The sequence below is a fragment of the Rhodamnia argentea genome, chromosome 3, assembly GCF_020921035.1.
Source record: "Rhodamnia argentea isolate NSW1041297 chromosome 3, ASM2092103v1, whole genome shotgun sequence".
In the NCBI taxonomy this organism is placed as follows: Eukaryota; Viridiplantae; Streptophyta; class Magnoliopsida; order Myrtales; family Myrtaceae; genus Rhodamnia; species Rhodamnia argentea.
Genome location: NC_063152.1, coordinates 31096968 through 31120803, shown reverse-complemented (window position 1 = coordinate 31120803; position 23836 = coordinate 31096968). Strand labels below are relative to the sequence as shown.

Here is a 23836-nt window from a genome sequence, read left to right as displayed (position 1 = left end):
ACTCTTCACAACTGTTGAATGTTTGTCGCCGCAATCGTAGCTCCGCCGCTCCCGATCCTAACCTCTATCGCAATCATAGAAATTTTATGATGTTATCAAATAAATTTCTGTTTCGGAAACAAAAATTTTGTGTCGGTTATTAAATACGTTTCTTTGCTCAAAAACTTATTCGGAGAATAAAATGGATATCCTTGAAAAGAAAGCTCACCAAAACCATCTCCACGTTAAGAAAACTAACCACATCAGTTGGATGCGCAGAGTTCTCAAACGATGTTGCTTTTGTTCTTGTTGGCTTTGCTGTCATCACCAATACAATATCCTTTTGGAGAACAAAAGAATGGTGAGATGCACGGATGGTCTACTTTAGGTCATCCTTAATTTATTAGGAAACACAACTACACAATCATCGATGCGACGGGTGTTTGGCGAAGTCCTCGTGCGCTTGCGAAACCAATGTCTCGTCTTCCCCCTCGTCGCGGTACGTCTCAGGTCCAGCCCGCCTCTTCCTCGAACTGTCCGAGTACATTTTCTTCCTCCATTCTTCGGACGGCCGAGAACCGGTCTGCCCCGCTAGCCAATCGTTGTACTCAAACTGTAGAAGAAGAAGGAGGAGGTGCAACTTAGTCAAAATGGGATGGACTTAACTACGTCAAAACATGAATCTTTAACGATCGTCCCAAGAGACAGCTTCCCAGAACTGTCGAAATCGAAGCCGTTGACAGTTGAAAATTTTCTCCATGTGTGTCCACAATGTTTACCTGTGAGTTGGCTAAGTTGTGAGTATATCGCTTCGGTATGCCCGCAGCTTCGAGTTCAGAGTAGAAATCTTCTACATCTGCCATCATCTCCTCCTCTGATGGAAGAGCGATTCTACCGGACAGAGCACTGGCTATCCACTTGCTCTGATATTCGAACTGGGGAAATGGTACGACCTGGAAACTCGTGTCAAGAGAATAACTTACAAAGATTAAGGAAAAGAGTCGAAGAAATCAACTGCATGAGTACGAGGATGATCGGTGCTTGGTATAAACCTTCCATGGCAATCCTAAAAATGATAGCCGAGGCGCCAGAAGTGGTGGGAATACGTGCTTGTATAATGGTCCGACACGATTGTCATCCACGGACACAATTCCGTTGGTTTCAAGAAAAGGAAAATGGTATTTGTACCTGAAACAAGAAATGAGACCAGCATGATGAACTGCTTCGTTTTCCACATATCCAATAGCATCAGTTTCCCTTTGTGTTGAAACTCAAAGCGGGATTGGTAAAAGAATACCCGGTACAATGTAGAACGATATCGGCGCCTACAGAACCCCCGTCAAGGAAAGTGACTTTACCATCTTCATGGGCCTTTTCGATCTGCACTTAGTTCAGCTTCGTAAACATATTGAATAGACTACTTGAGTGGCGGAGTTTCACAAGAATACTGTGATGAAAACAGAGGACCAATTATTACCATGGGATGAAGCCACAGATTCTTGTAGTCAGGTTGAATTCCAAGAGTTTTGTCCTCGTATGATCTAGATGCTACATGAACTTCTTTCGCGACCTTGGCAATGTCCCGAGAGATGTCCACGGCACTTGCAGCGCTCCCTATCAAAACAACAACCTGTTGAGAAGCCAAAAAAAAATAATTCTATTAAGCATGCAATTTGGCGATCTCGATCAGGAAAAAAAGAAGGCACTGAAAAGAAATGGGGAGGGTAGAATTAAAATCATATAGGTTTCTAAATATCATACACAGAAAAATGCCAGATTGTTCGAACTCTTGAATAGAGTAGTTCACTCAATATGGGAGCAGTTAACTTTATGAAAGATTACTCATTCCAAGCAGTCTCTGTTCACCCCCTCATGAACCATGAATGATTCAAAATCTTTGCCCTGTCAGTCTTTAAGAACCCCTAATCGAAATTAACCGCTCATTTAATAAGTACATCAAATTCGAGAGCATGTTTGAAAACTATTATGGACAGCAGCAACTGTAATATTTGGATGTGACAATAATACAAAGAAATATATAGAAAGTAAACAAAGTACACATTACATAGCAAGACTAGGTGAAGTAGAAACCTGAAACGTACTAGATCCTGAAATGGCTCGGGTGTACGATAGTTGTGGCTGTGCATTTGCTTCCCCGGCCACAGATCAATGCCTACGCAGAAGTGGCCAAAACCATGATTATAACATGATATGACAAAGTGAGAATGATAAGCGCGGGATATATTTCGACCAAAATGAATGTACTCATTTGTTTGGACAGTGCGACAGAAGCGATGACGACAACTCCGATAACGCATCCCATTATGGGGCCAATCTCTCTATGGTTAGGCATGATATACGACAAGTCCATCATACAGCCTTGCTAAGAGATGACAAGAACAGGCGACCAATGTTTCATGTACTCAGTTATTGTCTCACACAACTGATAAGGAGCAAGATGAGAAAACTTTCTTTAATATGCTGTACTTCATTTGGTCTTCCATATACAAGGTGATCAAATGCAGATCCCAGAGAAATCCAGACAGCAGAAGTCTGATGAGTCAAAATGCCCACACTTTGAACTTTTGATTGCTGCTGACTTTGAAGCCGCTACTTGTAAGAACATCAAACTAGCAATAACAGATGCTGAAGCAAAAAGAAGCAAAATCGAAAATTTAACTCATCCCTAGGGAAGAATTTCGAGGACTAAATCTTTTGTTCAAGCAATTTATTCACATGACTATGGAACGAAAAATAGTAAAGGATAACCTCTATTTGCTTTTATATGAACTAAGACTCCGTCCCCAATCAGGTTAGACATTCAGGAACTGGTTCTAATATGTAAAAGATACGCTTTTTGCACCCGATTCTCAGTTCACTTTTCGCTAGCTTCTCATCAGAATATCAGGAAAAAGAATACTTTGCAAATGCGTTCATAGTTGTCACAGCAAATTTCTGAGACGAATAGAGTTACAGGAATCCCCATAGAAGAAGAATTTTGCAATACTCTTGAGAGTCTGAGACCCTCCTCATTGGAGGAGACATGGCTCAATTAAGCAACTGGCGCAAGATACCTCATAAAGAGCGACGAATCCGATCTATCATTCCAATTCCATTATGGAACATAACCCATCATCGAACATTGTACCACAACAAAAACAAGAAAAGGAGCCGCCAAAAATCAAATCTTTCCATAGCCTACGGAATCCAATTGAACAGAACAAAATTCAGGGAGACCGCGAATTAAATGGAACGTTACCGGGGATTTCCGCTATTCGGGGCTCCGTGTAATGCCCATTACAAACAACCACCGCATCAAAAACGTCCTCTTCTCGTCTGCCATTGCCACCGCCGCCGCCGCCGCCGCCGCCGCCGCCATTTCTCATCCTCCACTTCACCTTCCACTTTCCACCTTCCTCCACCATCCCAACCCCCACAGTCTCCTTCTCGAACCTCACCATCTCTTCAAGCCCAAACTCCCTCGCGAAATCCTCCAAGTAAGCCAACACCTCCTCATGACCCGGGTACCTCCTCGGGTCCCCCGACCCGTCCGCCCTCGCCAGGAACGGGTAGTCCCCGAACCCCATCACCTCGCGGGGCAGGTTCGTGCGCAGGGACTTGTAGAGGCTCGAGTGGACCACGGCACGACCCGGGTCAGTCCCGAGCGGGTCGGCCTCGGTGCCGGGCGTGTAGACCCAGGTGCCGCCGACGCGGGACTCGCGCTCGAAGACCACCACCCTGTGGCCTTCGCGATGGAGCTCGCGGGCGGCGACGAGGCCGGCCGCCCCGGCGCCGATGACAGCCACGTGGCGGGAAATCATCGAGGCGGCCATGGAGGTGTCGTCCCACAACCGCAATCGGGGCGAGTGAATGGGATTTACGGAGGCGAAACTCCCTCGTGCGCGAAAAGGAAAATGACGAACGAATGGCGACGAGAGAGTTTTTGGGCGGCTAGGCAATCTCTTCGGGCCCACTAACATATATAAAAAAAAAAATTCTTTTTGCCATTTTTGGGGTCGCGAGGATGTTCTGAGAAACTACCGCTGTGTGCAAGAAAATACCTTGGAACTGCCCGGGAAGAAGAAGCGTTGTGTTGGGCCCTTTTGGCTTCCTCTGCTCCTATTTTCTTCCTCTTGATACCATAATTGCTCAGTGAACAACCAGAACGAAGAACGTCGTCGTCGTTCGGGATGGTTCGGCTTCAATCTACTTGTATATATAGATCGGATCGAGTAGAAAGATGAAAGGAAGAGAGAATCGGCGGTTTGCCTTCGCGACGGCCGCTGTAATTCCACGTGACCCAAGCTTCTCTAATTCGACTTTACGTAATGGTAAAACATTAAAAAAATATGCGATGTTTCAGAATTCGGTCGTGATCAACTATCAACCATTGATACTCTCTTTTGATTAGCTGTGCACATCCCCAGATTCCAGACCCCGTTTGGTCGGGTGATATTATCATACCAAAGGAATGAATTATCAACCCGGCAATAACTCTTGACCAAAAAAAAAAAAACTGCTATGCGTCAACATAACTTTAGTTACAGGTCATTTCGCGAAAAATAAAATATTTATGAAAATTATTTTTTGGGAAATCATATTTTCAAAAAAATTTGAGAAAATGATAATATTTTTCGGTATTTATTTAAAATCTGAAAATGAACTGAAAAATATTTTTCTCCATTTGGTATGAAAAATCGAATTTAATTATCCTTCGTGCACTCCTTTTAGTTAATTTTGTTTTTATCTATCTTTTATTTTTTTTAGAAAATTCGAAATTTTAATTTTCAAAATTTTCTCTTTTCTATTTTTATTTTCTTATTTTTTTCGTTTTCTATTCTTCTTTAGCCGATCGTTGGCCATGGCGACAGGCGGCGAGGCTTGACCTTGCTCGCTTGTGGCTAGGGGTGATCGGTTTCGGGATGAGCGATTCCCATTCTAGAATCGAGAATCGCTCGTTAGAGACCGGTTCCGCAAAATGCGAACCTTGAACCACCCGCTCGTTCCATGAATTCACCCGAGAATCGAACCATCGGTTAGTTCGGTTCCCAATTGGATCCCGGTTACGGTCCTATGGAACACCAACATCAATTAAAAAAGAAAGGGAACCAATCCCTAGTGGTTGAAGGAGAAGGGCTCAACTTGAGACTTTGGTAGTGCATTCTCCACGTTAGCATTCAGTATTCTTATCACATGAAAAAATTTAAGGACAATGTCTTTGCATGCGGCAATATTATTGTCAGCAGTGGAGTCGAGCATTGTGGGAAATGCAATTGCAGTTGATCAACTAATTAATGCAGGTTTTCAAATGCATCCATAGTGTACAACACATATCACACATGAAAATAAGTTGGATCTGGACTCTCTCTTTCTTTTTTTTTTTTTTTTTTACGGATGGGTCCGGACTCTGAGCATTTGAGGGAGATGGCTTCAATTAAAAGAATATGCATTTGTATTATATAAAACAATCGGTCCAGTTGGGCAAGTCGGATGGTTCCCACCCCAAACCGCAAATCGAACTAGTATTTGCCGATTCCAGAAAATTGAAACCAAGAGTCGGACCGGTATCCACCGGTTCCATCCAAAATCAACCGGTTGGGTGCTGGTCGGACCGATTTAGATGGATTATGATTTTTTTGCTCACCCCTACTTGTGATCGGTGTCGGCCGTGGCTATGGCCGATGGCGATGACCGACCGAAGAAGAAGGTAAAAAATAAAAAATAAATAAAATTTCAAAATTTTTTGAAAAATGAAAAAAACAAAGAAAAAGAAAAAAATATATAATTAAAAAGAAAATATGAAGAAAAGAAAAGCAAGAGAAAATGTTTTCCTCTTCTCCAAAAGAGAAAATGACTTTCCTCACTTTTGATGGTATTTTTTCCATGGGCAAAAAATATTTTTCTGGACTTGTTTATTTTCCGTGAAGCAAACGCTGGAAACTACGAAAAATAGTTTCCTGAAAGTTGTTGTTTCGCTAAATAACCGGAACCTTACGCATGAGATTTCCCTCTGAAAAGCTATTAGCAGAAAATATGTCAAGCGAATTAGTTGAGCATTTGGGTCCATGAGCAATGGTATCAATTCGGACTCAATTGAATCAGTCTTGTGACGTGTAACATATGTTCCGCTTATATTTTATTAGATGACTTTATAACCAATAAGAAAATGTAAAGCCTACCCAGAGAGAGAGAAAGAGAGGTGCCATAGAATTGGACTGTTGCATAGCTATAAAATTGCTTAAACTAATTGAAAATATCGATTATTTTCGCGACATCTAATTTTATAAAAGTAACATTCGACAATTATAATAATTCCTCTCATGCATAAGTTGCGCTTTGACTAAAGACTAGGCGTGGTAATATATAATAATGGGTCCGAAAAGATTTGAGCTCGAGACCTGCGCCGATACAATGTAAGATTTTGCTGGACCTTTGCTAAACTTTTTAAAAATTTATGTTAATAGATGAACGAGTGACTTTAATATTCAAATGGTTTAATGTTCAGAGTTGAGAGTAGTAATAGAACAGGCTAGTAGCATAAAAAACGGTGCCAACATGGCTGGACATTATCATTGACCACACACGCACCGAAAACAGAGAGAGAGAGAGAGGGGGGGGGTGTTGTGTGCTGGAGCATCGATAAATAAATGGACGAACAAATGACATGGTTGTCTTTCGAGCAGGACAGAGAATTCAATATGTTTAAGGAAATCATCAATGTCCACCGGCCGGCTCCGACTGCGACCGGGCAGTGAAGACAACCTGCTCGGCTGAAGCTAACTAGAGTGGAAAACGGGTGCCCATTCATTTACCTGACTTCATCAACTACATTTCAGCACTCCGTTCCCACGCGTACATAATGTTCAACACGTCTCGAATCCTCATTATCAAGCCAGATTGAATGCACGAAGAAAGTTTCGGTCTTTCGTGTCATCAAGTGCAAACAATCTCGATATGATATGTTACCATGTGCCCTATCCGATGAATGGAACTAAACAAAAATCTCTAGATCCACGTTTTACTTAAGCCAACTTTACCATCCATCTGACAAATAATTCTGCTGCTGAAAAGGGTTTGTGACAGAAAACACTTAGGTTTTTTTTTATGTGTTCTTGTCATGGTTGGTAATTAAGCTTCTCGTATCTCATTAATTATGAAAATCACAGGGAAACAGATATTGCTAGTTTGCTACCATACACATGACGAACTTCTTTCGAGATGATTCTATGATTTCTAGGAAGTATTGTGTCTTTAAGATCTCTCGCGGTTAGATCGAAACGCGATAAATTTCCCCTGTTCTACATATGTCGACTTGGGCGCCGTGCGGTCGTGACTCGTTGTCTTAAATTTTCATGGAAAGGGTATCTTTCGGGGACGATGGGCCCAACCCTTTTCTCATGAGAAAACGAACTGTCAAAGATTCATATAATCTCAATTGATGGGAGGCTTTGGTGAAATTTATCCAGCAAGGAATGGGAGCTTCCTCTCCAATGGTCAGGAAGCGCACAAAAAACAGGGGAAAAGAGCAGAAATGAGGAAACGCTTTTTGCAGTAGGCGCTGTACCGACCAAAAGCACGTCCGTCTGTGACTGGTCAAGTCTTTGAAAAGCTTGGAAAACCTTTGATGCTAGAGAGAGAGAGAGAGAGGAATCTTACTCTATGAAGATCAAGAGAGCTCTGACCCAAAAAAAAGAAGAGAAGATCAGGAGAGCGAGTGAAAGAGACAGAAAGCTTATTAATTTTTATTTTATTTCACGAGAACTGAAGTTGAGAAAGAAAATAAATAAACTGCCAAAAAAAAAAAAGGAGAGAGAGAAAGAATGATGTGATTTGGGCTGAGGTTACCTTCTTGCCCATTACACTCTTCTTTAAACGCAACGCAAGCGTTAGAGAGAGAGAGAGTTTTTCAATCAGCTGTCCCCAAAGATCCGATTCTTTCTCTCTCTGTTGTTTCTTTTACCCTCAGATATATTTATTGTTGTTCTCTTTCTCTCATCTATTTCCACAAATAATATCTCCCTCCGTTGCGTGTGCTTCATTCATGGTGGGATCATGCAGTTTCATTTGTTTTTCTTTCTTAGAGAATGAGAAATCCGCTGAGAGAGAAGAAGAAGAAGAAAGCATCCTCCTTTCTTGAGCTTCAATGGTTCTTGGTACTCTCTCTCTCTCTCTCTCTCTAGAAGTCTTTTGTTCTTTCTTCTGTTCTGTGTCTGCAGTCTCTGTCTGATCTTGTCTGATTCCTATTTCATTACCCAGAGGCTAAAAAATGTTCCTTTTTGGGTGATATTATGTTCAGCCCTATTTATTTCGCATACCCACGAGCTTAATGCAGAGTTGGAGGTCGCCAGATTTCTGGGTATTGTTCTTCTTTGCCGTCGTAGTTTTGCATTAAATGCCTTCCTTTCTCTGGGTAGATGTGATGACTAGAAAACATTAATTGTTCTGGTGGCGTCTGATGTTTCATTAACCCTGTTCAAGTCCTCTCTGAGCCTCCTGAGTAGAGGAACATCACGCGAAGAGAGAGGTACAGAGATACATCCGATGTTTGTATGATTTTGTTGGATCATATGAAGAGAGAAGATTGGCGCTTTCTTTGGTAGTTTGTCAACTGTTCCTGACGTAGAAATTCAGTAAGCTTTTGGTTGGGACTGGTTATTGTGATGTTATGCTTGTTTTGCCTTAGTGATGGATGGTAATTTAGGTGGTAACAACCAAGAGTGTTCAGCGGTTCCGCTATGGGTCCTATGTCAAGCGATGTGTTGCTTTTACTTCCTCTCCTGAATGTATCAAATTGACACCGAAGGATGATATTGGAGTAGTGGGGTATGATCGTTCGCTTTCACTTTTCTGTTTTTTGTTCCTCTGTGTTACATTAGAGTGGCTTCACAATTGGGCAGTATACATGAATGATACACACGACATGTACGCGGTAGTAGAGCTTGAGGGCTTACACTATTGGCTGTTCTAAACCTCGGAGTTACTGGAATTGTTCTGACAATGCTCTCTCTCTGAGGCTTCGAGCAATGAAAGAAAGTTAATTCTTCACTGAGCACGCTTTACAAATTGAGTTAGTTAATTGGAGGATAATTGTGCAACCTCTGTGGCTGCAATCACTTCAGTTTTTTAGATTATTCTAACTACCAGCGGTCACCAATTAAACTTAAACCAGTCTAATTTCTGCTCTCTCATGCTACGAAAGTTGGAACTCTGTCACTGAACTGTTAATTGTAAATGCCTCAATGTATCTGATAGCAGAAAAGGCAAAATGTATGCTCACGTAAAATTTCTCCTTTTGTCTGCTTGGATGAATAAATCATTCAACCATTTCTTTTCAGAGTGTATCCGAGAAGAAATCTATTGAGGAGAGGCTCTGAATTGAACATAAGGAATAAGATCACCTTTTGAACTTCAGTACGTCAATTTGTGGAAGAGATGAAGAAACAAGGTGACTTGAACGTGAACTTAGTGCAGAGGCACAGTGATTCACATAGAGAATATATGAAACATACAATCCTCAACCAGGAGCTCATCTTCAGGAATCAGGTAAGGTGGCGTAGATTCTTCAGTATCCACGTAAGGTAGCGTGTCTTATGTTGTAGAATTACCATAATTTGACTATGTGCCGATGTTTCATCTCGGTTGCCTGTTGGTGAGAAATTTTTCCACTATTGGGGTGTTCTTGGGGGTAATGGCATGACTTTTTCAGCTTCTATACATGTTTCAGTCATCTTCTTTTTTCATTTGTGTCCAAATAGACAACAACCAGATTGCCTTTTAAGATTTTGACCATCATTTTACCGACTCAAGGGTTCTCAACAATATCGCTGCTGTTTCCATCTTTTGTCTATCCATAGATCCTTGAGCTTCATCGATTATACAAGATGCAGAAGATGCTAATGCAAGAACTCAGCTGGAAAGAGCCCGGAAAATGCAATATTTGGAAAGCCAGCACTCAGTCAAATCTAACCCAACTTACAATTTTTCATGAAATTCCAAAGGTAATGCTGTGAACTTCAAGATACGCTAATAACATTTCATTTCAGTCTGCAAGCTTCCGCTTTTCCCTGCCTGCGTGTTTGCTCAGGCTTGTGGAATTTTGCGACTTGTTTGCTAAATATGATTTTGCCACTACCTTGGACACATCTGATCAGTATCTGAGCTCAATTTTTGTTCTTTAATCTGAGAAATGTGACCGTGTTCACAAATGAAATTTGAGGAGGCTTCATAAATATTGCCCTACCAGGCTATAGAGGAATGCACTTCCTCCTGCAACAAGCTTCAGCAGAGGCACCTTGATCTCGAGGAGAGGATGATAAACTGCCAGCTTCCTGCTATTGAGTATTCCAACAGCAGGGATGCGCACCGTTTTGAAAAGCAAATTTTAAGAGATTATTTAAAAGAATCAGAAGATGGTCCTCAGTCCTGTGGTGATGATTTTGCCAATCTCAATAATTTGAAGCTTTCCTTGGGCAATGGAGAGTGCAGTGAGGAGATGGGAGGCACTTTGACTATATCGGATGCTAAGAGAAACTACTCCTGTTCCCCTGGCATTACAAATCGTCAATGTCCGGTTAGAAGGATGTTCAATGAGAATGATAGACTCACGCCATTGCCACATGAAAATTATTTCAACTTATCTCTTTTATCTGGTCAAAGCATCTCGAAGAGTGCAAAGTGTGATCCGTCTGATGGGATCACATACTCTAAAAGCCAACCTAGGTTCAACTTTCTGGATGAAGGTAAGGGTTGGCTCATTATGACTAGTATTGTACCCTTGGCTCTTTTGTTTTTGTTTTTTTTTTCCCACTTGCCTAGTTCTTGGGCAGTTAAAGGGTGTTCCTTACCATCGCTATGTCCTTCGCAGCTCAGGAAGAGTACATTGCAAAAATTCCAGACGACAATCTCCAGCCCAGGAAGCCTCCTGTTGTTGATCTTAATACAGTTATTGTTGACAGCTCACCTTGTTACTCAAATGATGCTACCGCTGTCACCAGTCACTCGACGTCCTTAGCCGGGAAGGTTCGTCCAGACGGTCCAGACGGTTGTTGTATTTTTGGCTATGTCATGAAAGATGGCATCAGCAGCTCAGATGAAAAGCATAACATGCTTCAAGGAGAGAGACGCTTGAATAATGCCATGCTGAACTCCGAGGGCAAAACCATTAGTGGACTCACAGGAAAGAATCACCGCGATGATGCCATTACAGTTGCTGAGATTAGTTCCGTGGATCTTGAGGCTTCATCCAGGAGGCTACCGGGATGTTTTGAACGTGTTGGCACTAATAATGGTACTATCAGGAATGAAGATGTTGAGCTTACATCAGAATCTTCAAATAGTCTTGTCCTGGAGCAGCAGGAGGATAATGCACGAGCAAAAGATTCTGATGATGATGAAAAAGACGCTCTGCTTTCTTCATCTGAGAAAAGCTGTCAAGACGCAAGTCAAGATGGATATCGGCAGATGCAATGTGGGATCAGAAGCATGGATAGTGATTCAAGTAGCATAAAGACAGCACAATCTGGACACGGAGTTGGAAAATCTAGCTCTTTCATGTCAGAAGAAAAATCAATAGCACGTCAAGCTGTGGAAACCTCATCAAACAAGGAGGAAACAGCACAAAGAATAAGCATTGGACCCGAGAACAATTGCCCGGGAAGGCAAGATTCACCTGAAGGTGATGAATTGATCCAAGAAGCAGCTAATTCACTCATCCGAATTTCACTTACAGATCCAGCTTGGTTTGAAGACTGTTCTAGGCAGGTGGGATCTAATGAAGTAGAGAAGGATATTGACAATCCTACGAAAGCTCCGTCTTCTTCTGATTCCTATGAGTTGAACGTGCTCATGCTAGAGGAAAACAGTACAGAGGATTATTCGGTTACCTCAAAGGCATTCGACATAGCAGAAGCGTCGGATAAGGATTTCAGCGTTAGGCTGAGAAGGGGTAGGAGATTGAAAGACTTTCAGAAGGAGATATTGCCCGGGTTAGCTTCTCTTTCCAGGCATGAGATTCTCGAAGATGTTAACATTCTAGAGGGAGTCATTAGATCGAGGGAATACCGGAAGTTAAGAGCCAACATGGCTGATGGGGAGATGGTGTGCACTCCCTTGAGAAGCAGACGGTCGAGATCCTATCATGCAGGACGAAGAAGATATTGTTGACTAATATTGCTTCTTAGATGTTATTTGCCTTCCTATAACTTCAAGTGATGTGCCTTGGCACTACCAATTATTGTTTTCTCTTGCCATGGCTATGTTTTAGAAGCTTTTGGATGCAAAGAATGTTAATCTAGTCCCCCTAGGAATTTACGAGTACTATCTATAAGCATCAATGTTTTAGTGTTACTATTAACCTGTCTTGGTTCTTCATTGCAGAAGGACAGTTGTGACGTAAGTTCTAAAACAGTCAAGTTTATGCACTTGCCGTGAATAATCTCAATGTTCAGAGATGATCTCTGTTTTTGCAAATGATTGTCACAATAAAGGTTAGGAAAATCCTTCCAGGCCACGTTTATCTGATGATGTGCGTCTCCTAGTGATTTTGCTTTTTATTCTGATTCTTTGTGCAGTTTCAGTTAGGCGATCAGTGAAGATAAACTTGTGCGTTTACTTTATCAAAATGATAAACAGGAGCTTGTCGAACACTTTTCTTATGCAGCTTGATGATCGCGGTTTTAAGTGTTTTTCTGTTGCTGCTTATGATGCTCGATCAGATCAACTCTCTAGATTTAGTGATACAAAAAATGAATCATCCTGCAATTGGCAATCTGGTTATTCGGTCATTATTTGTGGATGCCAACCGATGTTCAAGTTAGCTGTTCTTCTTGATCAGACAAAAACATTGACGACATAACCTAGATTTACCCAGTAAATTTTCACATTGAGGTGAAAGATCAAGAATGTGACCTTGAATCCATCAAGAACCTTAAAGACTCTTATGAGCAAGAGGGGGAGGACCCCCATTTTCTTTTTAGAGTGAAGATCAATGAAATCTCTCTCTCTCTCACTCTTGATGTGGATCTGTCCCACCTCACAAGTTTTTGTCCTTGTGATTGAACATGTTGGTCATTGGATTCTACTCATGTTGCTGCAAGAGTCAAGGACTAAATCTTTAAAGGGAAATGTTATGAGATACACTTACCCTCATATTCTACAATGAATCATTCTGGTCCTCATGAACTGTCCAGTGAGTGGACTGAAAATGATGACTTCAGATTGATTCAAGAGTCGTTGATTTATATGGAAGGTTTCCTCAAACATGACCACTGACCCCTTTGTTTCTTCTCTCTCTTTCTCTCCTCACAACACCCCCACAAAGTTTATTCCCCTCTTGCTTCAATGTTAGTAGGCCCAGCAACTCATCCTCTTTCATCAGCATCATACCGCAATTTGTTTTATCGGGTCTTATCTTTAGGCACAGTCCGATCGGGTTGCACGCGTCTCGACTAGTCCACCTCCCTCGAGAGAATCAAAGCCTCAAAACAATCCTAGTCTCTGCTCCGTGTACGCCAAATTCGAACCTGGGATGGCTAAGACCAAAGACACCGATCTTTATCGCGCAAGCCAACCCCTTGGCTAAGAGTGTTTCCGATAGAGCCGTCGAAATTAAGGTAATTGCACGCGAAATCAAAAGAAATAAACTGAACAGAGAGCCCAAAAAGATGGGAAAAAAAAATTACGTAAGGGAGGGAACTACATTATCTCTTTACCTACGATCAATGAGTCCACTTGAAATCCCTGAAAAGGTTCATTGCCCTTTTGTGGCAACACATTCATCGTCTCAAACGAATCTTAATCAAAGCACCACTTTTTGTCTCTGTTACCAAACGTCTCCCACAAACAGAGCACAGTTTCATAATATCCTGCAAGATCTCTCTCTCTCTCTCTCTCTCTGACCTTGTAAATGAAAGATGACAATTTGATATGTTGGTTGGATCGCAAATTAAATGCACATAATTACAACCCCCCTTCCCCCGATTCGACTCGATGGAAAAGCAGAGTCCCAATCAGTTGGATCACCAAATCCTTGAACAAGATAATTCTCATTGATGATGCCTACCAAAAGTGCCTGAAAACCTCCCTTGTGGTCCTGACCCTATGGAAACTCTCCGTGAACCCAACCTCACACCCCTAAACTGGTTCTGCTCATTTCTGCCCTGTTTTGGTTTCTGCTCTCTCTGTTTGTTTGTTTTGTTTTGTTTTGTTTTTTTTTTTTTTTTGGCTCCTTTTGCTTTTGTTATTTGAATTAATATCACGAAAAATTCCAAACTGATACACTTGTAACATATTTAGTCTAAATTATTTTTTTGATCATCAAAAACACTAAATTGGTACGCCTTTGACAAATTTACCCCAAACCGGTACACCAGTAACAAATTTACCCTCCGTTAGTTTTCGTTAAGTTTTATTGTCAAATTGCTGAGTTTGATGACATATGACAATTGCTAAATATACACGTTTGGGGCTTTTACCCTCCAATGTATCAATTTGGAGGCTTTCATGATATTAATCCAATTTAACGGAAGTCAACGAAAGGTAAATTTATCACATGCGTATCAATTTACATTTTTTGTCGTTAAAATAATTAGTTTGTGGTACATTTATTACGGATATACTAGTTTGGAGTTTTTGATGGTCGAAAAAATAGTTTGGGATAAGTTTGTCACATGTGTACCGATTTGGATTTTTTTATGGTAAAAAAAATAATTTGGATAAATTTATTATACGTGTACCGGTTTGAGATTTTTCGTGGTATTTAACCCTTGTTATTTTGGCCATCCAAGGCGGAACAGAGTTGGTGGTGTGGGAGTTTCATCCACCTAACCCTCCAATAAATCTTCCTAGTCGAAGAACTCCATAGCTTGTTGTGGCCCATTAGTCAAATGGTTCTCGTTAACCCTTGTTTCGTTTTCAAAAGGAAAAGAGAGAGATGCGAATCAAGAGGATGCGACGGAGGACGCAACAACCGCTCCGGCTGAGGTCCCGTCGTATTCATTCCTCGCTCTCTCCACCTAATAAACTAAAGCTTCATCGATACCATTGAATCACTTTAAGAATTCGATGTTACGCCCGGTAAAAATCTTCGTCGATACGCAAAAACCCTTTATGAGATTTTTCCTGCCGACTCTTTCGAAAGCCTCCAATCGAACGCCCATCAATTTTTTTTTATAGCATTTTTCCTCCTTTCTCTCTAATTTGATGCTTACAAAGATCAAAGCTTGAAAGCAATGGCTGATGCAAACGGACATGAGGAGGACCACAAAACCTAGCTAGATGGAAATCCGGCCGCGATTCGATGGGAACGATACGTGGCGCGTCCATTGGGGCCGAATTTCTTCGGTCCTTATCGGCACTTTCGACACATCTTGACCTTCACTTTCGACATATCATGGTAGGCATGAATTTTTATGTACATCGCATTTAAATCTGTCAAAATAGGTCATAAATGAGGTTAAACATAATATGATAATTAAGTGGATCTTAAATGGATTTACAATTTACTTAGACTCGACTCACTTTTATGACTTTTTCTTCATTCTTTCTCGGCCTTACTCGATCTTGCGCTCACGCACTTCGCGCTCTCCCATTAGTTTGGGTATGGATTTTCTTATATTGGATCAAATATCAAAATGTTTTAGGAATATGGAACGAGACGAGGACGGGTCACTAGATTAGCATTACAATAAATTGATCATAACTGGTTAAACGTGCTTATTTGGATTGGACCATTTATGACATAACTCGATGCACCTTTGAGGAGTCTAATCATGCTTCTATGATATGTAAATAACCTATTATGACCCCGAGCAATCTAATAAATAAATTAAAGAACTAATCTTTTTAGCGCTTAGACCGAAAAAAGTGTGTATCAAATAGGATTTGTCCGTGGTTGGACTAAAATGAATGGTAATTTGTGCATCGATATGCAAGGTGCAGATGTACTATGTTGCCATCTATATATAACTTAAGAGCCATTCTCTTCTTCCAATTTAGGTTTAGGTCTAGATTCAAGAATTTTACTCTCTCGAACTAGATCTAGATATAAATATGGGAGTTCTTTATAGATATTTGATCTGTGCTCTTTTAACATATTGATGTTGGTGTTATTGCTCGGCAATGGTGATAGGACGTCGAACCTAAACGCGCACCGCAAGCGCTTACAATTAGTGTGGGAGTTCTCGGTGTATGCTTATCACCGAATTTGACAATCGACAGTCGAAATTTTATTATGACAGCTCTATTCTTGAACGATGAGAGTACGCTTCTAGTTGCAGAATATGCATTGTTATTTGCTTTCCGGTATTTACCTTTTCCGCAATTATTTGGGGGCTTGAAAGTATTCTATGTACCTCTTGACTATTACCCTGATTAATAAATGAAATATTTCTTTCAAAAAAAAAAATGACTATGACAAATCCCATTGTGCCTCTCAAAACAGCATACTTGACAATCTTCATCTCTTTCAATCTTCATTTTCGTTTTCGTGATTAATGTTCCATTGCAATTAGTTAAATTCTGGCGATTATTGCTTTTTTGTATTGAGATAAAGTTGTTGGGTTGGTCGATCTAATCAAGGTATATAAAGGTTCAGTCACTGATTATAAATGTTATAATATCCAAATCCTAATAAATAATGCATTCACCTAACATTTTAAACGTCGACGCTCGCGGGTGTTCGCATTTGGGATTCTAATCTGACCTATTTTCTTATTTTTAGGATTTTCCATAAATTTGAATTACATTCTCATGTCGTAGGGTCATATTTAGTTTTATATTAGGTAATTTTAACTTACATTCCGATTTTATTTATTTTATCTTTTTTGTTTATTTTCCTGGTCGAATTTTTAATTTCCTTGGTTTTGTTAAAATTTGCAGTCTATATATTAGCCATTTCCATTGTAAAACATAGCTTATCCTTTTGGTAAATGACATAATTACGATGTACTTTTTTGGTCTGAATTTGCGATTATAGATGTGTTTATTATGCCCGTCCCGTAAGCCTGTGTTGCGTGTCTCACTCGTGCTTATCTATTCTATTCGTATATGATACGTCAGACTTTTAGAATAATTAACAACGACTTCATAAAAGTCTTTCAAGTAGGGATTGACCCGCCTGTGGAAGTCTGCGGTTGGTTCGATTTTGGAAATGAGCCTTGAAAAAATGCAAATGCCTTTAGCCTAAGAGGCTTTGGGGCAATGCAAATTGCGTTAAATAGAAAATCCATTGTAAAGTAACTTTGATTTAAGTAGTATTTAGCCCCAAAAAAATAAAGGTACCGAGGGCTTTGGCTATGAATTAAAAAAATCAAATCTTCTGACGAAGGGCCGAGGCCGTCGGAGAGCCAGATCTAGTGTCAATTGACGTCACCACCCCCTGCCAGCCTTTCGTCGGCGGTTCACTGGCTAGAATTGGCCTTGTCGGCTCTCGCCAATCGCCCTTGTTAAGAAAATGAACAATAGATCTAGGGTTTTAATGTTTAACATGGGCAAAATTGGAGTTTTAGTTTTATTTTGAGAGCAAAATAGGGAACTTACTAATTTTCATTAATTGGGGTTTTTAACATTCCGAAGATGCTAAAATCTTAATGTTGTTGCCAAATTTTCTCAAGATGCTTTGGGGCCCATGAGACTTTCAAAATACTAAACCAAACGCACTAACCACTTTGCCAAAGGCCTTTGAGCCTCTAAAGGACTTTAAGCAAAAGTCAAGCCATTTGACAAATTCTTTCGAGGGAGATTTGAGAAAATACATTATACTACCAAAGTCCATTAAAATCCCTTAACCAAAGGTAGGTCTGGACTAGTTTTGAGCTTTAGCATTTCCAGAACGTGAAAAATATTTTTTTTTTCTTCCAACTTTGCCCTCACCTTACGCAATGTCGTCGGTGAAGGGCTCAAGGAGTCGGCGAGCCATTTTTGGCCAGATTTACGACCCTCGTTCGAGGTTGCACGACCTCCGGTGAGTGCGCATGGGGTTGCAAAACCTCGAGCGAGGGTCACCGGGGGTTGTCGGTGGTCGTGCGACCTCGGGCAACCGCCTCCCGAGGTTGTGCGACCTTGGGCGAGGCCGCCAGTGCTAGATTTGGCTCATTGGCCACCCATTGATGGCCCGAGCCTTCAATCGGTTTGAGTTTTTTTTTTTAATAAAATAAAATGGCAAAATCCTTCACAATATTACCTAATGCACTCCTAAAACACTATTCGTATTTCGAAAAGCCCTTTTAATCTAACTTCATTTAGGTTTCGAAAAGATACGACTCGGAGGAAAGTGAAATCATGCCAAACCATATTAGTCGGACCCCAAACCGTTTTGGCGGTGTGGTTCCATTGAGGACCGACCAAACCGCTTATTCTTCTCTTATTCGTTTGCTCTTCATTCTTTTGTTGTTTCGTAATTTCACGAGCTTAAACTCACTTAACTAGCTTAGAAAGAGCATTAATAGCATGAAAAAGAAGGAGAAGCAAAGTCTGCACTTAAAACAATATGAAAGACGAAAATGGAACCTACTTCAGATTCTAAAAATAAGCCACTTCGTACTTGAATGGTGAAAGTAAATTTTAAAGTACTAATAGGTCCTACAACACGGTTCGAGCCGCGCGCATATCATTACTTCATAGTATTACCCGGTAGTATGCTTGATCAATGAGCATGCTTAGACGAGTCGAGTCGAATATCGAACCTTAAAGTTCCAATCTAGATTTGTTTGTTGATTTGTAATATGGTGAATCTAAGTGGGTCTATGTTAGCGGGTCCGAGCTCGAGAAAGGAATTATTTATGTAGGTGGATAGGATTTTTACTCCTGAATTTCTTGCTTGGCGGCACGAATTCCGTCAAATTCATGACCAGGTCTATCCCATCTCCGAAAGAGTAAATTTTTACACGTTGCGAATGCATTGCTCCCATTGCTTCTCCCTCGTCCCTATATATCAGCAGCAACTTCGATCCTCCTCATTTTTCAAATTTCACCTCCTTCTCTCTCTCTCTCTCTCTCTCTCACGCCTCTTTCCAAGCTTGCATTTTTCTTTTTCAGTGACAAATGTCTGCGGACAAAGACGAGGACCCTCGCATGTATGGCATCAAGTCCAAAATCCGCGTCGTCCCTGACTTTCCCAAACCAGGTTCTTCTCTCCATCCCGCTTCTTCTCTCTGCAAATCCCCCATTTTTTTTTTTGGCTGGGTCCGAGCTTCTGAAGTTCGTCTACTTTTGCTTTAGAGGGCTCAAGCCAAGTTGGGTTTTTCTTTTTCTTTTTGTTGGCTCTTCCTTGTCAGGAAGAAGCCCAATGCAATATGCATCCACACATGTCCTCTCCATCCAAGTCCCATCTTTCCTGCATCTTTTTCTTCTTTCGTTCTTCCTCTGTTTTTCTCAGTGATCTACAAATGGCGTCTGTTTTCCTCTTTCTTCCTTCCTTTTTTGGTTGTCACCCTCTAGTAATCACAAACACGCTTGTTTGTCTCAGGAATAATGTTCCAAGACATCACTACCCTGTTACTGGATCCCAAGGCCTTCAAGGACACCGTCGACTTGTTCGTCGAGCGCTACAAGGACAGAAACATTTCTGTTGTTGCAGGTAAAAAAAAAATGGAGAAAAAGACGATCTTTTCTGTTGTTGCAGGTAAAAAAATGGAGAAAAAGACGATCTTTATTGGAAAAGAACCTCGTTTTTTTTTTTCCAAATTAGAATGTGTTATTTCCGTGAGTTAATTGCAAGTTCATGAGCCGAGACTCGGACATTATCAGCGAAGGGTCGAGTCAACGAATTCCCTCGAGCCCGAAAGCTCTTGGGAAAAAGGAGTTCCACTTTCAAAGTACGAACTTCAACTCAGTTTCTGAAAGCTCTCTTAGTTTTGCTTCATGGACAGTCGCTCTCAACAAGCAATATTCCAAGTAGTAAAATGCGAATCGAAAATCGACACCTTTCTTTGTTTAATCATTTCTCACGACTTAAATTTTCTTTTTCTTTTCTTTTTTTTTCGAGATTTTTGTTTTCCCCTTGACATGCATTGGATTGGATAAGCGACTATCTCCCTCCTGGTGTTTTTTGTTTTCTTCCCCCACCTTATTTTTTCCCCATTCAAATTTGGCTTTTTATGGTGATTTGTTGCTTGACCATGTGCGGTTGCTAGTGCGGTGTGCCATCAATTGCTGCTTAGAAGTTTTTATGGAGCCGCTTATCTTCTCTCTCTCTCTAACATCTCTCTAACATTGCTGTTGTTGTTGGTACATGGTTGGATCCGATTTTGGGCAGACGTCTGATAACGATGTACGCCCACTTACTTAGAAAGTGGACCATGGCTGATGTGAGCTCTAGCTTGTGCCTGTCCTCCATGAAAATTTCTCACCTTGACTCTGTTGCAATCACAATGAGCAGCTGCTGAAATCGGGTTCTGCATAATAATTCATGTGGTATTGACATATAACTCGCATGATACTGCGATTGTGATTGTGTATGAGGGTCTCTGAAAAAAGAAAGAAAGAAAGATAAAACGTTCTTTTTGTGGTTTCAGGATTAGAAAATGCTTTTGTTGTTGGTCCGTATTGCTTGCAGATGCTAACAACCAGACCAGACGAGACCAGTTGCTCATTTCTCTACCCATGTGCTTATTTGTACTCTCAAGTGAGCCTTTGTATGGTTATGTAAAGATTGGTGATAGATAATCTTGGATTCTTTTGGCTGCTTATGCTCCTTCTTGTCCATTCATGTTAGCCTGTTTTCTATGGGGTCAGATTCAGTGTGTTTTTTTTTACCAGCTTGTGCTTTTAAGGGTCTTGTTTCTAAAGACATCAGCTAATCTTGGTAGAAGACGTTACAAGTTATCACGAAACACGCAGAGTTTACCTTATTCATCTCACCTGACCCTTGTAATTGGGATGTCGGCTCACTCTTTCTTTCTTTGACTGCACCCTTCACCAGCATTTGTTCCATTATAGAACCATGGAAGGCCTTCTTTCTTCTTGTGTCTGTGTTCTGAGGCATTTGCTGTCATTTGTCTGTGTGATGAATTTAATAGAATCAATGCAAGTTTTTGGAATCTTCTCTCTTCAGCACCAACAGATGCTCTCAAATGGATAAGTTGCAGCTCACCGCTTCACAGGAAAAGGATCGTGTAATCTGACTATATGCCCCATAGATCTGATATTTGCAAAGTGACACGTGGGATGATGCTTGATGCTGGATATGAGGATGCGAAAATTTTGAAAACCCTATTTATGTAGTTCATTCTGTGATGACATTGCACTGTTCATCACTGATCAATCTGATTAATTTCACTCCGGTCGGTGGTATCGTCGTTCCTCCGCAGCTAAGGATAAAGAAGACTTAATTGTGTTATAACAGAGAATATTTTAGACCATTTTGACAAGTTTCTAATCAATAGAGCTAAGTTATGTGGTTTCCTCTTTGTTCAATGACATGAGACTGATCTTTCTCTCCTTTTTTTTTTTTCTAGGAATAGAAGCTCGAGGTTTCATATTCGGCCCTCCTATTGCCTTAGCGATAGGAGCGAAATTCGTTCCCTTGAGAAAGCCTGGGAAGTTGCCAGGTACATTTCTAATGACAAAATGATTTGGTAAAACTACCTGTGTTCTTTTATCATGATCAATATTGGTTGCGTCTGCATCTCTTTTTAGCCATTAGAATTACTGAATCCTTTTTTCACAAACAATTTCATGATATTGTATAATTCGAAAGGTTTGTTAGATTAGGCTGCCCCTGAACCCGAAAACAATAGCCGGTGCTGCGGATGGGCATTCTCTTTTGTCTGCCTAGAATTATGATAAATGGAGCTGTCTTTAGGTCATCGAGACATGTAGCATGCACATTATTACCTTCTGCTAGTTACCCCATTTTCAAGTTTATTTATTTTCACTGTTTCATCTTGAGCATTCCAACAGCTGCACATGATTATGCTGCGTTCTGTTTACGTTGCTGCAAATATTTTGTATAATCTGCTCTTAATTGACTGTCATGTTATTGTTCTACCATGAGCATCCCAAGCTCCTTTGGGCTCCTGGACTTACGTTGAGGCTACATTGTTCTCAGTATCTATCAAAGTACACATTTAGCTCTGTAAAGGTTGCTGCTCCTTGCTCTCTGGCATTGACAAGATCTAAGAACAGAATGAATTTGTCATCCTGCATGCCATTGAACATTCTTAAGCTGTATAAACACCGCAAATCCGATACCATCTTGGAGTTGAAATTGCTTAATGCCGAGAATGAACATATTATGCATATCCAACCGTGTTGCCAGTAGTTGTGATAAAGATTTTTCTAATGTCAGGCGAGGTCATCTCTGAAGATTACGTTCTGGAGTATGGAAAAGATTGCTTGCAAATGCACGTCGGGGCAGTGCAACCTCAGGAACGAGCTTTGGTGGTTGATGATTTAATTGCTACCGGTGGTACCCTTTGTGCAGCCATGAATTTACTTGGTATATATTTCTCATTAATGTGCTCCATTACTTGTGGGGAAAGGTCTGTGAATTTGGGCAAGAGAAGTAAAAAGTGTCTTCGACTGAAATTTCTTTTACTGAAATGATTCGATTATGTCTTTTGGATGGTTGAAGTAACTTCTTAGTGCAATAATGTCAGTTTGATGTGGAATATATTTTTAGTTGTAAGGGCAAGCTATCTAATATCTCGTGGATAATGTTCCTCAGAATGCGTTGGAGCCGAAGTTGTCGAGTGCGCTTGCGTGATTGAATTGCCAGACTTAAAGGTGCGCATATCCCTATTAGACCTTCGTACCTTTTTCAATTATCAATCTGTTGGTTGATCAAACAGTATGTACTGCTTCCAGTTTTCATACAGTTTTTTCATCGCTGGGTCGCATTTTCTGATGAGTTCTGATTTTCTCAGGGTAGGGAGAGGTTGAAGGGAAAGCCTTTATACGTGCTTGTGGAGTCCCATTGATTCTAGCAGCGCATGTTGTGCTGTCCTTAGCGAAGCCTTCTTAGACGTGCATTAGAACTGTATTGGCTATTGGTCACTTCTCATCGGGACTCCAATCTCGCCTTTGCTCTCTTCCGACCATTGCTGAATTTCGATCGGCCTTGGTGATTCGGTCGGACCAGCATCGGTAATTTTACCTGGCAAGATCCTGGAATGTTGTATCGAAGAGCTTGTCTGGTCCGTGGGTACTTTTAGCTACTGTTTCTCAGGAGAAAAAACTGTATTAACCTAAATCCATCATCCCTGGTTCTATTGATGCGGATCTTCTTATTCATGAACCGCAGCGTTGCTGAATCTCATCTCCAACCTTTGTCGGCTCGTAAACTTGTGTGGTATCAATTTATATCTCTGAAATTCTGCAATCAACTGTTACTTGGCATTTGATAGTTTCTTTTTCTGGGTCAGTAGCAGCTGCAACGTGCTAATGCAAGATGATCATCCCGATTTGTAACATGAGTTGAGCAGGCAAAATCGGATTAACTCCGAAAAATGGGCTAATGCGATATCACAGTACCGGTTTGTCGATCCTAGGCAGGCCTAAAAACCTGTACCTCGGTTGGTTCGCGAACTGAAAGATCGAATTTTTTTTTTATAGAAATGCTCGAGCCTGTCTTGAGAAGGAGAAGACGTGCCCAGACCATCCAGCTAACCGGCCCTCAGTCATCATCCAAACCTGCAAGGTCGATGGGCGGGTCCGTCGGACCGCCAAGCTCATGATCAGGTCTCGAGGCCTAAGATGCCGTCCTTTGTATCCGCTTGATTAGGACCTGTGAAGGTTTACCCTTGAGTTACGTTTTCTTCCTTTCATAGAGTACGAACCCACCGTTAAAAGTGTTCGACGTTCGACTACACGTCTTCCATTAAAGACGCTTCTATCTACGAGAGTCTCATCAATCTTCAAT

At 41.0% G+C, this 23836-nt stretch overlaps 3 protein-coding genes across 4 annotated transcripts; 2 read left to right on the top strand and 1 right to left on the bottom strand.

The window, feature by feature from the left end:
• Window positions 1-260: 260 nt before the first annotated feature.
• On the bottom strand, window positions 261-4256 carry LOC115746533 (flavin-containing monooxygenase FMO GS-OX-like 4). The gene is made up of 7 exons (XM_030682334.2): window positions 3239-4256; window positions 2082-2152; window positions 1457-1609; window positions 1277-1359; window positions 1032-1167; window positions 759-932; window positions 261-592 (listed from the first exon to the last, which is right to left on the bottom strand). Exons 1-7 carry the CDS (start codon window positions 3957-3959, stop codon window positions 404-406), a joined length of 1527 nt encoding a protein of 508 aa, XP_030538194.2. The 5' UTR covers window positions 3960-4256; the 3' UTR covers window positions 261-403.
• A 3615-nt stretch (window positions 4257-7871) lies between these two features.
• Window positions 7872-12468, top strand: LOC115746434. Of its 2 annotated transcripts, XM_030682192.2 has the most exons (6): window positions 7872-8132; window positions 8236-8335; window positions 9315-9522; window positions 9834-9977; window positions 10223-10718; window positions 10844-12468. In XM_030682192.2, the coding sequence occupies exons 3-6, from the start codon at window positions 9412-9414 to the stop codon at window positions 12139-12141; spliced, it is 2049 nt and encodes a 682-aa protein (XP_030538052.1). In that variant the 5' UTR covers window positions 7872-8132; window positions 8236-8335; window positions 9315-9411; the 3' UTR covers window positions 12142-12468. The 2 variants fall into 2 exon arrangements, with proteins under 2 accessions (XP_030538052.1, XP_030538051.1); XM_030682191.2 differs by lacking the exon at window positions 8236-8335.
• Window positions 12469-18835: 6367 nt separating this feature from the next.
• LOC115746435 (adenine phosphoribosyltransferase 4-like) lies at window positions 18836-23300 on the top strand. Its single transcript, XM_030682194.2, has 6 exons — window positions 18836-19099; window positions 19442-19552; window positions 21432-21524; window positions 22265-22414; window positions 22643-22701; window positions 22842-23300. The coding sequence occupies exons 1-6, from the start codon at window positions 19018-19020 to the stop codon at window positions 22893-22895; spliced, it is 549 nt and encodes a 182-aa protein (XP_030538054.1). The 5' UTR covers window positions 18836-19017; the 3' UTR covers window positions 22896-23300.
• The last annotated feature ends 536 nt before the right edge of the window (window positions 23301-23836 follow it).